The sequence below is a fragment of the Hevea brasiliensis genome, chromosome 10 (genome assembly GCF_030052815.1).
Source record: "Hevea brasiliensis isolate MT/VB/25A 57/8 chromosome 10, ASM3005281v1, whole genome shotgun sequence".
NCBI lineage: Eukaryota > Viridiplantae > Streptophyta > Magnoliopsida > Malpighiales > Euphorbiaceae > Hevea > Hevea brasiliensis.
In genome coordinates, this window is record NC_079502.1 from 48726918 (window position 1) to 48743570 (window position 16653).

At 38.5% G+C, this 16653-nt stretch overlaps 1 protein-coding gene across 1 annotated transcript; it reads left to right on the forward strand.

Moving 5' to 3' along the window:
* The first annotated feature begins 477 nt into the window (after positions 1–477).
* Positions 478–16412, forward strand: LOC131169360 (uncharacterized). The gene is made up of 2 exons (XM_058128581.1): positions 478–657; positions 16140–16412. Exons 1-2 carry the CDS (start codon positions 478–480, stop codon positions 16410–16412), a joined length of 453 nt encoding a protein of 150 aa, XP_057984564.1.
* The last annotated feature ends 241 nt before the right edge of the window (positions 16413–16653 follow it).

The window sequence follows — 16653 nt, forward strand, 5'->3', positions numbered from 1 at the left end:
AATGGACATTAAATTAACAATGTATACGACAAGACAAGATTGGGTGCTCTGACACTGAATGTGGCACACTTTGCTCGGCTACACTGTAGACGAGTAAAGGGCATCACATTTAGTGGTATCAGAGCAAAGGTTTAGGCGGTCCTAGACCTAGATAGATACTGTGCATAACATGCATGGGCCTTAATTAGGAGCTGAGGTGACACTAATGCAGATATGTTCTTTGTTTGTTTTATAGGATCGATGGCATCTGATCCATCAGAGCACGGGTCTCCTAGACCGTTAGAGGAGGAGGTAGAGTCTCATATGCCCGCACCTGCTCCTAGTCGGGAGTGAAGTAGTAGAGTAGAGTCATCACATGGTGCTGTGGGGAGAGCACAGCAGGCCTTCCTAAAGTAGAAGGCTCAAATGCTTCATCAGATTACTAAAGCCATACCTTAGCCATAGCCACAACCACCTCCACCTCCACAGCCACAACCAATGCAGAGGTTTCCATTGGAGAGACTACAGAAATATGGGGTCATTGATTTTAAGGGTAAGAAGGAGGATGATCCAGCCGCTGCAGAGTATTGGTTAGAGTGGACTGAGAGAGTATTGCAGCAGTTACACTGCATTGTAGAGCAGCAGTTAGAGTGTGCTTTAGCATTACTTCAGGAAGAGGTGTACCAATGGTGGGTGACAGTGTTAAGAGTGGTTGTAACACCCCTATGTTCGGTAGTGCATTCTACTGTTCCGGTGACCAGTGTTGTCCAAACAGCTAAAATGCCTAGAACTACACTTTGTTATGAGTAAGAAGACATAAAATAATGAAATACAAGAAAAGAGAATACAAGAAAAACAAAGGAAAAATACTAGTAAAGAAATGCAACCAAGTTAAGCGAGCCGAGAACCCTAGAGATGGGTGACTGCACCGAGAAGTCACGGCGTGGACTATTGACTAGCCCTGGACCGCGGCGAACCCTAGAAAATATTTTTAGGACTTAAATAGACACCTATTGAAGTATAAATTCCATTATAAATATCAAAGAAAAATTAATTAATTAGTATAAAGAAAAGTGAGAAATCGAAAAACGAACAAAACCCGGTGTTACCGAAAAATCGGGAATGCAACCCGAACAGGGGCATTGTGGTCATTTGACACCCCGAAATGTCTTTTGACCTAAATGTCCATTGAAAATACATGATATTATACTTGGAAAATATAATGAAAAATTAAATTAGAGGTACCTAATGTAAATAGCAAAAATGGGATTCAAATTGAGTAATTAACACATTTAACTTATAATATAATTAAATATTGGTGAGTGGAGCACTATGGGGTTAAAATAATCACTATGTGGGCTGGTGTAAACTCCACTAACACCTTCATCTTCTTCATTCACTCACCATTGCCGAAATGAAGAGCTTGAAAATCCTCCATGGCCGATTTGCTTGAAGCTTCCAAATCTCTTCCATTTCCACCTCCAAACACCAAAGTTTCTTCACTAATTTTGATCCCCACCTCACAAGGAAGAAGTAGATACTAAAATCAAGGGAGTTTGGCGAAGATTTAACAAGCCCCAACAATAGGTAAGTGTTTAGATTGATTTATTACTTAAGTAAAGTTTATGGGAAGCTTGAGATGAACAAATTGATGAAGAAAATTTGAGGTTTTGGTGAGTTGTTATTATGCACTAGTTTAGGCAGCCATGGTAATTAAAGAGTTTGAATTATTTTTACATGTAATTGATGGGTATTGATGTTGATTAAAGTGAATAAAAGTTTTAATAGGTTAATTCTTGGTGTATGTTAAAGTTGAGCACTTGAGTTGGAAATTTTATAGAATTTGAAATTCTATGCGTGAATGCCTAAATGGACAGCCATGACATTGTACACTAAATGAAATATTATTACATGTATTGTGAAGAATTAATGTTGACTAATGTGATTTAAAGTGTTGGTAAGTTAACTTCATGCATATGTAATGGTGGACCAAGTGGAAATTAGAGTTTGAAGGTAATTATGGAGGCTTGACAAATGTGGCAGCTTGTTAACTCTTTCAAGGATGCTGGAATTCATGAAGTTGTTTAATGAATTGTGGCCCTAAAGTTTGCCAAATATGTATGTAAGTTAGTGGTGAAGATATGTGTAATGATAGTGGACATGTAAATGAGCATGATTTGGGGATTAAATTGTTGTAATTGATTTTGACAAATCTGCACTTTATGGTGTATGTTGAATGTGATTGTAAGCTGCCAAAATGATCAATAATATGTTGTGAAATATGTTTAGGTTAGGGTACAAACCAGAATTGGCATGAAGGTGAAGTTTGGTAAGTGTTAAAGGTGACCTTTGATGAGTATGACCAAAATACAATAGGGCAGTTTGTGTTTTAGGCTTAAACCCTTAAGTGTGTGGCTCCAATTGGTATGAGACCAATTGGAGGTGAAACTAGGCACAAAATGTGCCAACTTTCATGAAGGAAGCTTACCAAAATTTTGCTTGCAAGGTAGCTTGAAAAATGACCAAATCCGGATTAGTGCAAATAAGGCCTGAAAATTGACCATTTGGGTAGCAGTTAGTGTTTAGGCCATAACTCACTCAAAACAGTCCAATTAACCTGAAATTTTGACCGTGAATAGTTAAGACCTATATCTACAAGTCTTATGAAGACACCATAGCTCAGAAATGACCATAAGCAAGTCAAACAGCTTGCACAAGTTTGGGTCCAAAAACTGGCCGAACCAAAATTGACCTAAAATGACCTAAAGTGACAAATTTTGATGCACTTTGACCAGCAATAGTAAAATGACCATAACTTGGTCTACATAACTCAGAATGACCTGAAATTTTGCCCCGTGTGCAATAAGACATATATCTACAAGTTTGTAGTTTTGACCAAAACTTGAAAAGTGAGGGAGCTTGGTCGTCTGGCTAGGTCAAACTAGTATCCCGAAATCCAGCAAATTACAAGAACATGCATGATATATGGAAATGAGTTTGGTAACATGTACCAACCCTAAAAGACTATTCAATGTGACATATTAAAAATATTAAAACCTAATTTACCTAGAATGCATCGACGGTTGACATTTTAGGTTGACTAAGCAAATAAAAGAATTCAGTGAATTAATTATCAAGCATTATCGTTAGAGACAGTTTAAATGAATACTGAAACACCTCAAATTGTGTTTCTCAGTTAGCAAAGACTCAGGGAAAGGGAAAGAAACACTGAGTCAAGGCCAGGAGACAGTTATCAAAGGTTTGTGCACAACAGTTATTTCTTTTGAATTTTTCAATTGAAATAAATTATGACTATTTGTATATTATTATTTTTAATTATGGAAATCTGTTTGAATGGATACTTATTGCTTGAAAAGCATTGTAAATGGTTTGAAACTGTGGAAAAATTGATTTAGTGTGATTTGTGAAAATTAAAGTTAATTATGAATTGTGTTGCCATTTTGTGAATGAAATTATGACTTTGGAAATTTATTAGATTCTCACGAATCATTTGAATAAAATGTTTGGAATTGATTTTGTGTTCACACTTAGCATGATAGTATCACATCATTCCTTCTCCATTTATGGGGTTGTGATCATTTATTTTTCTGCCTCTCTGGTTTACCAGTTGAGGTGATCGGATGAGTACTCATTATATAGCTAGCTTCCTTCCTCATTGATTTCGATTAGTGGGGTTGTGATTGCTTTGTCGTGGTGTACAACGCGGCATTGATCGAAAAATTGTGTCATGGCTTAAGTTGTGTATGAATTGGCAACACTGTGTTCTTAAATTATTTGACTAAATTGTATTATTATGAGCTTTGATAATTTGTGAAATGGAGTTTAAATTCTTATTGACATTCACTGTCTTCTGAATTTAACTATTTTTTGATTACTGAGATTTATTGTGATATTGTGTTAAATTCCTTATGACATTTATTGTCTCGAATTTAACTATGGTTTTATGTATCCATCATTTATATGATTTATGAATTGTGATTTAAAGTTGTATTTGGTTAATGTTATGCACCACTGAGACATTGTTTTAGAGATAGCTTTCCATTGTTGTCACAGGTAGACAGACGGACAGGGCAGCAGACTAGGCTGCTAGTGCATTCAAAGAGAGATCATCGGGTATATCGAGCATACCACATTTTGTATTTTGTACTGTAATGTATATTCACTGTATGTATATATTGTTCTTGGTTTTGAGCAGTTGTAAATTAAAATTGTACATTGAAGTTGTAAAGTAAATTATGAGTTATTTTGACTTGTAAAATTTGTATTATATTTCTTTTATCTCAGTCTTTGAAAAATTATTGTAGAATTGAGTTGAGAAACATATTGTGGTGTTTAACTGTTGGAGTTGAGATTGAGAAAAATATTAAAGTGCTTTTTTACAGGTTTTCTGAAGAACTGTTTTATTCAAAATACAAAGGACACTCTGCCAAAATTTTTACAGAAATTACTAATAGTCCAAATGTGTTAGCTGTTTCACTTCAGTTTAAAAAGGTTTTTAACACCTGTAAATAGTGCTCACCACTGTAAAAAGAAGTAAGAAAATTTTAAAATCCCTTGTAGTGTACTTAATGGATTATCAGTAGACGAAGTTGGTAATTCATTAGGTATACTACGGGATCATGTTATGCCTTACAAAGGGGTAGGGTGTAACATGTTTTAGTGGTATCAGAGCTAGTTTTTAAATTCTGTTTTCACATGTTATTTGAATAATCTTTCTTTATAGTACAACTGCTCAATATCATTGTTTGATACATACAGTACATTACATTATAAATATGCACTAACGGGAGGAAATATCCTTGTGTTATTTGTTCAGGAGGTCTAAGATCCTCACATTGACTATGGAAGAGGGTGATCATTCAGTCGATCAATTTATTGAGGCTAAGGTGCAAGGGGATGCCCTAGCCCTACACAATGTCAGTGGGTTAACAGCACCAGCCCCTGCAGTACCGCAGTTTCCTACTCAGTTCGCTCAACAGATGGCTGTAATGTTCCAACAAATGGCTGGTAATGTGCCTACTCAAGTCCCAATATAGACACCAGTGGTACAACCACAGTCTTCTGCTAGACAGTATAACAAATTGATGAAATATGGGGCTACAAAGTTCAAGGGGACAGTCGATCCTCTAGAGGCTGAACAGTGGTTAGAGAGGATGGATAGGGTATTCAAGAAACTACATTGCACAAAGGAGCTCAGATTTGAATACTCAGTATCTTTGCTACAGGGGGATGCTTATGACTTGTGGAAAACCATTCCCCACAGTTTGATAGAACCTGCAGTCCTAACATGGAATGACTTTCTTAGGGAATTCAGATAAAAATATGTCACAGATGCTTACGTAGACCAGAAGTTACAAGAATTCCTAAGTCTGAAACAGGGGAGCAGATCAGTGGCTGAATATGAAAGAGAATTTTCCTGCCTAAGCCATTATGCAGCAAGTTTACTTGCTACCAGCAGGGAGAGATGCAAGAGGTTTGAAACTGGCTTAAAGCCCAGTATCAGATTACAAGTGGTCGGATTCAAACACACTAACTTCTCTGAACTTGTTTCTCAAGCCCTAGAGTTGGAAAGAATTGAGTCTGAAGCTGCTCCTGAGAAAAAGAAATCAGAGAAGACAGAGAAAGAGGGAAAATCAGTAGAACAGAGTTCCAGTGGTCCAACTAGAAAGAGGAAGAACTATGGGGGACACAGCAGAGGTGGCAAGAAGTCTGGTAGGGGAAAACATTCAGAACATAAACCTCCTCTATCTGGTCAGCAAAGTACCAGAGGTTCCTACCTTTCCCGCCAATGTGAAACTTATGGAAGATATCATGGTGGGATATGCTATAAGGCTATTGGTGCCTGTTATAACTGTGGAGGCACAGGACACTTTGCCAAGGACTACACCAGTAGTCGCAGAGTTGGACCACCACCTACTACTGCAGAAGGGTCAGTTCAAAGCCCTGTCACCAGAAGTTCACAATCACCCAGCAGAGGTAGAGGCAGGGGTAGAGGTAGTCCAGCAGGCAGCTAAGGCACAGTGAAACATTCAGAGCAAGACAGTGCTCCAATCAGAATCTATGCAATGAGACAGAGAGAAGAGGCCGAGACATCTGATGTTGTGGCTGGTACCTTCTCAACTTTTAATCAAGATGTGTTTGTGTTATTTGATCCGTGTTCTACCCATTCTTATGTGAGTGCTAGCATCATTGATTGCATTGCTGTTCCATGTACAAAAATGGACTTTGAGGTGCTAGTAACAAGTACGCTAGGACAGGAGGTCAGGGTTAATAGAATGTATAGAGATTGTCCTTTGGTGATCCAAGGACACTCTTTTCTATCTGATTTCATTGAAATGCCCTTCAGAGATTATGATATCATCTTGGGCATGGATTAGTTAGCTAGGCATCATGCCAGGATTGACTGTAGGCTGAAGACAATCACTTTTGGTCTCCCTTAGTACAGTGATGTGGTAATACATGGGGAGAGGCAATTATTGCCATCAAACATGATTTCGGCTGCACTAGCCAGAAAAATGATCAGAAAGGGGTGTGAAGCATACTTGGCACATGTGGTAGACACCCAAGTGGGGAGTCCAGCATTGAAAGACATCCCTACAGTACATGACTTTCCAGATGTGTTTCCTGATGAATTGCCAGGCTTACCACTGGAAAGAGAAGTGCAGTTTGAAATTAATGTTATGCCTGGTGTGGATCCAATCTCCATAACACCATACAGAATGGCACCAGCAGAGTTGAAAGAGTTGAAGATACAATTGCAAGAACTACTTGAAAAGAGCTTCATCTGCCCTAGTGTGTCACCTTGGGGAGCACCAGTGTTGTTTGTTAAGAAGAAGGATGGTGCTCTCCACATATGTATAGATTACCAGCAGTTGAATAAGGTGACAATAAAGAACAGACATTCATTGCCTCGCATTGATAATCTGTTTGATTAGTTGAAGGGTGCAGCTGTATTCTCCAAAATTAATTTGCAATCAGGTTATTATCAGTTGAAGGTGCAATAACAGAGTATTCCAAAAACTACTTTTAGAACTCGGTATGGCCACTATGAGTTTTTAGTAATGCCATTTGGGTTAACAAATGCTCCAGCTGCTTTTTATGGATCTGATGAACACTATCTTCAGACCATATCTCGATCAATTTGTGGTGGTGTTTATTGATGACATTTTGATATACTCAAAGAATACAGAGGAGCATGACAGACATCTGCGGATTGTACTGCAGACTTTAAGGGAGAAACAGCTATACGCCAAATTGTCGAAGTGTGAATTTTGGTTGAAAGAAATCTCCTTTTTGGGACATGTTGTGTCAACTGAAGGGATCAAGGTAGATTCCAACAAGGTAGAAGCTATCCTTAATTGGAAGCCGCCCAAGAACATCATAGAAATTCGTAGTTTTCTAGGTTTAGCTGGATATTATCACCGGTTTGTGAAAGGGTTTTCTATGTTATCTTCTCCACTGACCAAGCTGCTTCGGAAAGATGAAAAATTTCAGTGGACAGATAAATGTCAATAGAGTTTTGATGAGTTGAAGAGGTTTTTAACTGAAGCTCCAGTCCTTACTTTACCTACTCCAGGTAAAGAATAAACAATTTATAGTGATGCTTCTCACAATGGGTTAGGCTGTGTACTGATGCAAGATCGGAATGTCATTGCTTATGCATCACGCCAGCTGAAACCGCATGAGAGGAACTACCCAACACATGATCTGGAGCTAGCAGCTATTGTTTTTGCTCTGAAGATCTAGAGACACTATTTGTATGGGGAGAAATGCTACATTTACACAGATCACAAGAGCTTGAAGTATTTGGGCACCTAGAAGGAATTGAATTTGAGGCAGAGGAGATGGTTAGAACTGATTAAAGACTATGATTGTTTAATAGACTATCAGCCAGGGAAAGCAAATGTGGTGGCCGATGCCTTAAGCTGCAAGACTATGGCAAGTCTCAGAGTTTCTCTTTTGTCCATGGTATATGAATTGAAAGCACAGCATGCCAGTTTAGAGATTGATGATGAGGCACAGACAGTAGTTGCATGCCATATACAGCCAGTATTGATTGATCAGATCAGAATGGTTGCTTAGAATGATGATAAATATCAGAAGGTATTGAAAGAAGTCCAGCAGGGCAAGAAACCTGAATTTTCTATGAAAGATGATGATTTATTGCTACATCAGGGCAGAATGTGCAGTCCTAATGATGCTGAATTGAGACAGATCATTATGAAGGAAGCACATGAGTCTCCTTTTGCTATGCACCCTGGTGGAACTAAAATGTACAGAGGGCTGAAAGAGCATTACTGGTGGATGGGTATAAAGAGAGATATAGCTGAATTTGTTTCCAAATGCCTAACTTGTCAGCAAGTAAAGGTAGAACATCAAGTTCCAGCTGGTTTGTTACATCCTTTGCCAGTACCAGAGTGGAAATGGGAACGAATAATTATGGATTTTGTTACAGGACTTCCAAGAACACAGAATGGTCACAATGTAGTATGGCTTATAGTTGACAGATTGACCAAGTCTGCTCACTTTTTGCCAGTTCGAATGGACTATAGCCTAGAAAGATTAGCCAGATTGTACATATGTGAGATTGTAAAACTGCATGGAGTGCCAGTATCAAGTGTGTCTGACAGAGATCCTAGGTTCACTTCTAGATTCTGGGGTAGTCTTCAGAGAGCCCTAGGAACTAGATTGAACTTTAGCACAGCATTCCACCCACAGGCAGATGGCCAGTCTGAGAGGGCTATTCAGATATTGGAGGATATGCTATGGGCTTGTGTGATTGAGTTTAAAGGTAGTTGGGATACACGCTTGCCTTTGATTGAGTTTGCTTATAACAACAGCTATCAATCAAGCCTTAGGATGCCTCCATATGAAGCTTTCTATGGCATAAAGTGCAGAACTCCCTTATGTTGGGATGAAGTAGGTGAAAGGAAGATGATTGGGCCAGAAATTGTTCAGCAGACAGAGGAAAAGATCAGATTGATCAGAGATAGACTTAAGGCTGCATAAGACCGTTAGAAGTCCTATGTTGATCTAAAGAGAAGAGATATTGAATATGCAGTGGGTGATAAGGTATTCCTCAAAGTTTCTCCTTGGAAGAGGATTATGAGATTTGGTAGAAAGGGGAAACTGAGTCCTCGTTTCATCGGACCATATGAGGTTCTGGAAAGAGTGGGTCCTTTAGCATATCGGTTGGCATTACCTCCGGAGTTAGTAAGGATACACAGTGTCTTCCATGTGTCCATGTTAAGGAGGTACAGATCAGACCCATCTCATGTACTATCAGTTGAAGAGATAGAAGTAAATGCAGACCTCTCATATGAGGAAGAACCCATAGAAATTCTGGCTTATGAGGTGAAGCAGCTGAGGAACAAATAGATACACCTGGTGAAAGTGTTGTGGAACCATCATTCAGGCCAGGAAGCTACTTGGGAACGTGAAGAGGATATGAGGAGACAGCACCCACAGCTGTTCAGAGACTAATGCCAGGTAAAATTTCGAGACGAAATTTATTTTAAGGGAGGGGGGGGGAGAGAATTGTAACACCCCTATGTTCGGTAGTGCGTTCTACTGTTCCGGTGACCAGTGTTGTCTGGACAGCTAGAATGCCTAGAACTACACTTCGTTATGAGTGAGAAGACATAACATAATGAAATACAAGAAAAGAGAATACAAGAAAAACAAAGGAAAAATAATAGTAAAGAAATGCAACCAAGTTAAGTGAGTTGAGAACCCTAGCGATGGGTAACCGCACTGGGAAGTCACGGCGTGGACTGTTGACTAGCCCTGGACCGCGGGGAACCCTAGAAAACATTCTTAGGACTTAAGTAGACACCTATTGAAGTATAAATGCCATTATAAATATCAAAGAAAAATTAATTAATTAGTACAAAGAAAAGTGAGAAATCGAAAAATGGACAAAACCCGGTGTTACCGAAAAATCGGGAATGCAACCCGAACATGGGCATTGTGGCCATTTGACACCCCAAAATGTCTTTTGACCTAAATGTCCATTAAAAATACATGATATTACACTTGGAAAATATATTGAAAAATTAAATTAGGGGTACCTAATGTAAATAGCAAAAATGGGATTCAAATTGAGTAATTAACACATTTAACTTATAATATAATTAAATATTGGTGAGTGGAGCACTATGGGGTTAAAATAATCACTATGTGGGCAGGTGTAAACTCCACTAATACCTTCATCTTCTTCATTCACTCACCATTGCCGAAATGAAGAGCTTGAAAATCCTCCATGGCTGATTTGCTTGAAGCTTCCAAATCTCCTCCATTTCCACCTCCAAACACCAAAGTTTCTTCACTAATTTTGATCCCCACCTCACAATGAAGAAGTAGATACTAAAATCAAGGGAGTTTGGTGAAGATTTAACAAGCGCCAACAATAGGTAAGTGTTTAGATTGATTTATTACTTAAGTAAAGTTTATGGGAAGCTTGAGATGAACAAATTGATGAAGAAAATTTGAGGTTTTGGTGAGTTGTTATCATGCACTAGTTTAGGCAGCCATGGTAATTAAAGAGTTTGAATTATTTTCACATGTAATTGATGGGTATTGATGTTGATTAAAGTGAATAAAAGTTTTAATAGGTTAATTCTTGGTGTATGCTAAAGTTGAGCACTTGAGTTGGAAATTTTGTGGAATTTGAAATTCTATGCGTGAATGCCTAAATGGACAGCCATGACATTGTACACTAAATGAAATATTATTACATGTATTGTGAAGAATTAATGTTGACTAATGTGATTTAAAGTGTTAGTAAGTTAACTTCATGCATATGTAATGGTGGACCAAGTGGAAATTAGAGTTTGAAGGTAATTATGGAGGCTTGACAAATGTGGCAGCTTGTTAACTCTTTGAAGGATGCTGGAATTCATGAAGTTATTTAATGAATTGTGGCCCTAAAGTTTGCCAAATATGTATGTAAGTTAGTGGTGAAGATATGTGTAATGATAGTGGACATGTAAATGAGCATGATTTGGGGATTAAATTGTTGTAATTGAGTTTGACAAATCTGCACTTTCTGGTGTATGTTGAATGTGATTGTAAGCTGCCAAAATGATCAATAATATGTTGTGAAATATGTTTAGGTTAGGGTACAAACCAGAATTGGCATGAAGGTGAAGTTTGGTAAGTGTTAAAGGTGTCCTTTGATGAGTATGAACAAAATACAATAGGGCAGTTTGTGTTTTAGGCTTAAAACCTTAAGTGTGTGGCTCCAATTGGTATGAGACCAATTGGAGGTGAAACAAGGCACAAAATGTGCCAACTTTCATGAAGGAAGCTTGCCAAAATTCTGCTTGCAAGGTAGCTTGAAAAATGACCAAATCCGGATTAGTGCAATTAAGGCCTGAAAATTGACCATTTGGGCAGCAGTTAGTGTTTAGGCCATAACTCACTCAAAACAGTCCAATTGACCTGAAATTTTGACCATGAATATTTAAGACCTATATCTACAAGTCTTATGAAGACACCAAAGCCCAGAAATGACCATAAGCAAGTCAAACAGCTTGCACAAGTTCGGGTCCAAAAACTGGCTGAACCAAAATTGACCTAAAATGACCTAAAGTGACCAATTTTGATGCACTTTGACCAGCAATAGTAGAATGACGATAACTTGGTATACATAACTCAGAATGACCTGAAATTTTGGCTCGTGTGCAATAAGACATAGATCTACAAGTTTGTAGTTTTGACCAAAACCCTAAAACCGAGGGAGCTAGGTCGTTCGGCTAGGTCAAACTAGTATCCCGGAATCCAGCAAATTGCAAGAAAATGCAAGATACATGGAAATGAGTTTGGTAACATGTACCAACCCTAAAAGACTATTCAATGTGACATATTAGTAACATTAAAATCTAGTTTACCTAGAATGCATCGAGGGTCGACATATTAGGTTGACTAAGTAAATAATAGAATTCAGTGAATTAATTATCAAGCATTATCGTTAGAGACAGTTTAAATGAGTACTGAAACACCTCAAATTGTGTTTCTCAGTTAGCAAAGACTTGGGGAAAGGGAAGGAAACACTGAGTTAAGGCTAGGAGACAGTTATCAAAGGTTTGTGCACAACAGTTATTTCTTTTGAATTTTTCAATTGAAATAAATTATGACTATTTGTATATTATTGTTTTCAATTATGGAAATCTGTTTGAATGGATACTTATTGCTTGAAAAGCATTGTAAATGGTTTGAAACTGTGAAAAAATTGATTTAGTGTGATTTGTGAAAATTGAAGTTAATTATGAATTGTGTTCCCACTTTGTGAATGAAATTATCACTTTGAAAATTTATTGGATTCTCACGAATCATTGGAATAAAATGTTTGGACTTGATTTTGTGTTCACACTTAGCATGACAGTATCACATCATTCCTTCTCCATTTATGGGTTTGTGATCGTTTATTTTTCTGCCTCTCTGGTTAACCAGTTGAGGTGATCGGATGAGTACTCATTATATAGCTAGCTTCCTTCCTCATTGATTTCGATTAGTGGGGTTGTGATTGCTTTGTCGTGGTGTACAACGCGGCATTGATCGGAAAATTGTGTCATGGCTTAAGTTGTGTATAAATTGGCAACACTGTGTTCTTAAATTATTTAACTAAATTGTATTATTATGAGCTTTGATAATTTGTGAAATAGAGTTTAAATTCTTATTGACATTCACTGTCTTCTGAATTTAACTATGTTTTGATTACTAAGATTTATTGTGATATTGTGTTAAATTCCTTATGACATTCATTGTCTCGAATTTAACTATGGTTTTATGCATCCATCATTTATATGATTTATGAATTGTGATTTAAAGTTGTATTTAGTTAATGTTGTGCACCACTGAGACATTGTCTCAGCGATAGCTTTCCATTGCTATCGCAGGTAGACAGACGAACAGGGCAGCGGACTAGGCTGCTAGTGCATTCAACGAATGATCATCAGGTATATTGAGTATACCACATTTTGCATTTTGTACTGTAATGTATGTTCACTGTATGTATATATTGTTCTTGGTTTTGAGCAGTTGTAAATTGAAATTGTACGTTGAAGTTGTAAAGTAAATTTTGAGTTATTTTGACTTGTAAAATTTGTATTATATTTCTTTTATCTCAGTCTTTGAAAAATTATTGTAGAATTGAGTTGAGAAACATATTGTGGTGTTTAACTGTTGGAGTTGAGATTGAGAAAAATATTGATGTGCTTTTTTACAGGTTTTCTGAAGAACTGTTTTATTCAAAATACAGAGGACACTCTGCAAAAATTTTTACAGAAATTACTAATAGTCCAAATCTGTTAGCTTTTTCACTTCAGTTTAAAAAGGTTTTTAACACCTGTAAATAGTGCTCACCACTGTAAAAAGAAGTAAGAAAAGTTTAAAATCCCTTGTAGTGTACTTAATGGATTATCAGTAGACGAAGTTGGTAATTCATTAGGTATACTACGGGATCATGTTATGCCTTACAAAAGGGTAGGGTGTGACAGTGGTATAGCCTATGCAGATTATCTGGGATTTCTTTATGCCTAAGCTCAAAAAGAAATATATCAGCCATGTGTATATAGAGGCCAGAAGGAGAGAATTCCTGGCATTAAGACAGAGGCAGCTTACAGTCTCCGAATATGAGCAGGAATTCATGAGACTTAGGAGATATGCATGGGAGATAATGCCCATGGAGGCCAATAGATGCAGGAGGTTTGAGGACAGACTAAATGACAGTATCCGATTGATAGTTACATCTCACAACTTCACAGACTTCTCCCTGTTAGTAGCATCAACTCTTGATGTGGAGAGAGTGAGAGATGAGGAGTAGTCCAGGAGGGACCAACAATGTAAAAGGGGTTCTAGACAGGGCCAGTCTGGTTCAGCAACTACTGGTAGTAAGAAGCCTAAGGAGTCTCAGGGTTAGATCCAGGGTTAAGGTAAGAGACAGAGAACCCAATTTGCCCCGAGGAGAGGAGGACAGTCTGGTGCATCAGTAGGTAGTTCTTCAGGTGCAGCTACACGGGGATCAGCCTCAATAACAGCTTATACACACTGCGAGATGAGCCACTGAGGAGAGTGCAGACTATTGACTGGGGGATGCTTCAGATGTGGGTCTATGGATCACTTCTTGAAGGATTGTCCATAGAGGAGTGCTAGTGCTCCCACTACTCCACCCCAGGCAAAGAGGTCTACCCTAGCAGCATATAGGGGTAGAAGACCTGCGATGCCTGATATAGCTGATCCATCACAGAGGTCTACTACAGAGACTGCTGAGAGGTAGGAGGTCAAGGTAGCACCCTATGCCTATGCTATGAGAGCTCGAGAGGAGCCAGATCCGTTAGATGTCATAAGGGGTACCTTCTTACTTCATAATTTATCTGTGTGTGCTTTAATTGATCCTGGTTCCACACACTTTTACATGTATATTACACCACCGATTAGTAGATGGGTACAGATAGAGGAGTTAGAGGAGGATATATTGGTTACTAACCCTTTAGGCCATAGTGTTATGGTGAAAAAGGTCTATAAAGGTTGTCCTCTGAGGATACAGAGTTATGAGTTTCTAGCTGACTTGATCGAACTACCATTTTGTGAGTTCGATGTGATACTAAGAATGGATTGGTTATCACATCATCAGGCGATGGTAGATTATCGGTGAAAGAGGATTTCATTACAGGCAGTAGATGGGGATGAGAGTACAATTGTGAGTGAAGGAACGGGTTATCTTTCGACTATCATATCAGCCACAGCAGCCAGAAGAATGATAAGGAAGGGCTGTGAAGCTTTCTTAGCACATATGATTGACACTAGGAAGACTAGCCCAAGTTTATCAGACATCCCCACTGTATATGATTTTCCAGATACATTTCCGAAAGAATTGCCTGGTTTGCCACTAGAGAGAGAGGTGGAGTTTGCTATAGAGGTTATGCCGAGTACTGCAACAATTTCCATTACTCCATATAGGATGGCACCCACTGAATTGAGGGAGTTGAAAGTTCAGTTGCAAGAGTTACTAGACGAGGGTTTCATACGCCTTAGTGTGTCACCCTGGGGAGCACCAGTGTTATTTGTGAAGAAGAAGGATGGTACACTCCGACTTTGTATAGACTACCGGCAGCAGAATAAGGTGACTATGAAAAACAAATATCCTTTACCACGAAAAGTGATTTGTTTGATAAACTGAAGGGAGCCGGTGTATTCTCCAAAATGGACCTTAGATCAGGCTATCACCAGCTGAGGATAAAGGAGGTAGATGTGCCTAAAACTGCTTTCAGGACCTGGTATGGACACTATGAGTTCCTATTGATGCCATTTGGGTTGACGAATGCACCAGCAGCGTTTATGGACCTAATGAGCAGTATCTTTCATCCCTACTTGGATCGGTTCATAGTGATCTTCATAGATGATATTTTGGTGTATTCTAAGAACTAGGAGGAGTATGATGAACACCTGAGAATGGTATTGCAGACACTATGGGAGAAGCAGTTACACGCCAAGCTGTCTAAGTGTGACTTCTGGTTAGATGAGATATCTTTCCTTAGACATATTGTGTCATTAAATGGAATCAGAGTAGATCCAAAAAAGATTGAAGCAATAACTTAATGGAAGCCTCCTAGAAATATAACAGAGATCAGAAGTTTCTTGGGGTTAGCCGGTTACTACAGAAGATTTGTGAAGGATTCTCCTTTATAGCTACTCCACTAACCAAGTTGCTGCATAAGAATGCTAAATTTAACTTGAATGACAAATGTCAATTCAGTTTTAAGAAGCTGAAGGCTATGCTTATAGAAGCTCCAATGTTAACACGGCCAGAGTAAGGGAAAGACTATGTGATCTATAGTGATGCCTCTCACAACGGGCTTGGGTGTGTTCAGATGTAGGAAGGGAAAGCGGTTGCCTATGCTTCCAAACAGCTAAAACCACATGAAAAGAACTATCCAACACATGATCTGGAATTGGCAGCAATAATAGCTGCATTGAAGATATGGAGGCATTACCTATATGGTGAAAAATGCTACATCTACACGGATCACAAGAGTCTAAAGTACTTGCCAACCTAGAAGGAACTCAATCTAAGATAGAGGAGAAGGATTGAATTCCTTAAGGATTATGATTATGTGATTGATTATCACCCTGGGAAGGCAAATGTAGTAGCCGACGCATTGAGCAGAAAGGCCATAATGGCTTTAAGAGCACTGAATGTTCACTTGTCCTTAGTTCTAGATGGGACTATTTTGGTTGAGTTGTGTGTAAAGCCATGTTTGCTACAGCAAATACAGGAAGCACAGATAAAGGATGAGAAGTTGATGTCTATCTTAGGCAGAGTTAAAAAGGGGAAGCAAACTGACTATGAGTTAAAGGAAGATGGGTGCTTATACTACAAAGGTAAAATATGTGTACCAGGAGATGAATAACTGACGAAAAATATTCGGAAAGAGGTACATAGTAGCTTCCATGCTATGCACCCAGGAAGTACCAAGATGTATCATGATCTGAAGGCACATTATTGGGGGCCTAGAATGAAGAAAGAGATTGGTGATTTTGTAGCAAAATGTTTGACATGCCAGCAGGTTAAGGCTGAGCATCAGGTTCCATCAGGGTTGTTGTAACCTATATCCATACCAGAGTGGAAATGGGATTGCATCACCATGGATT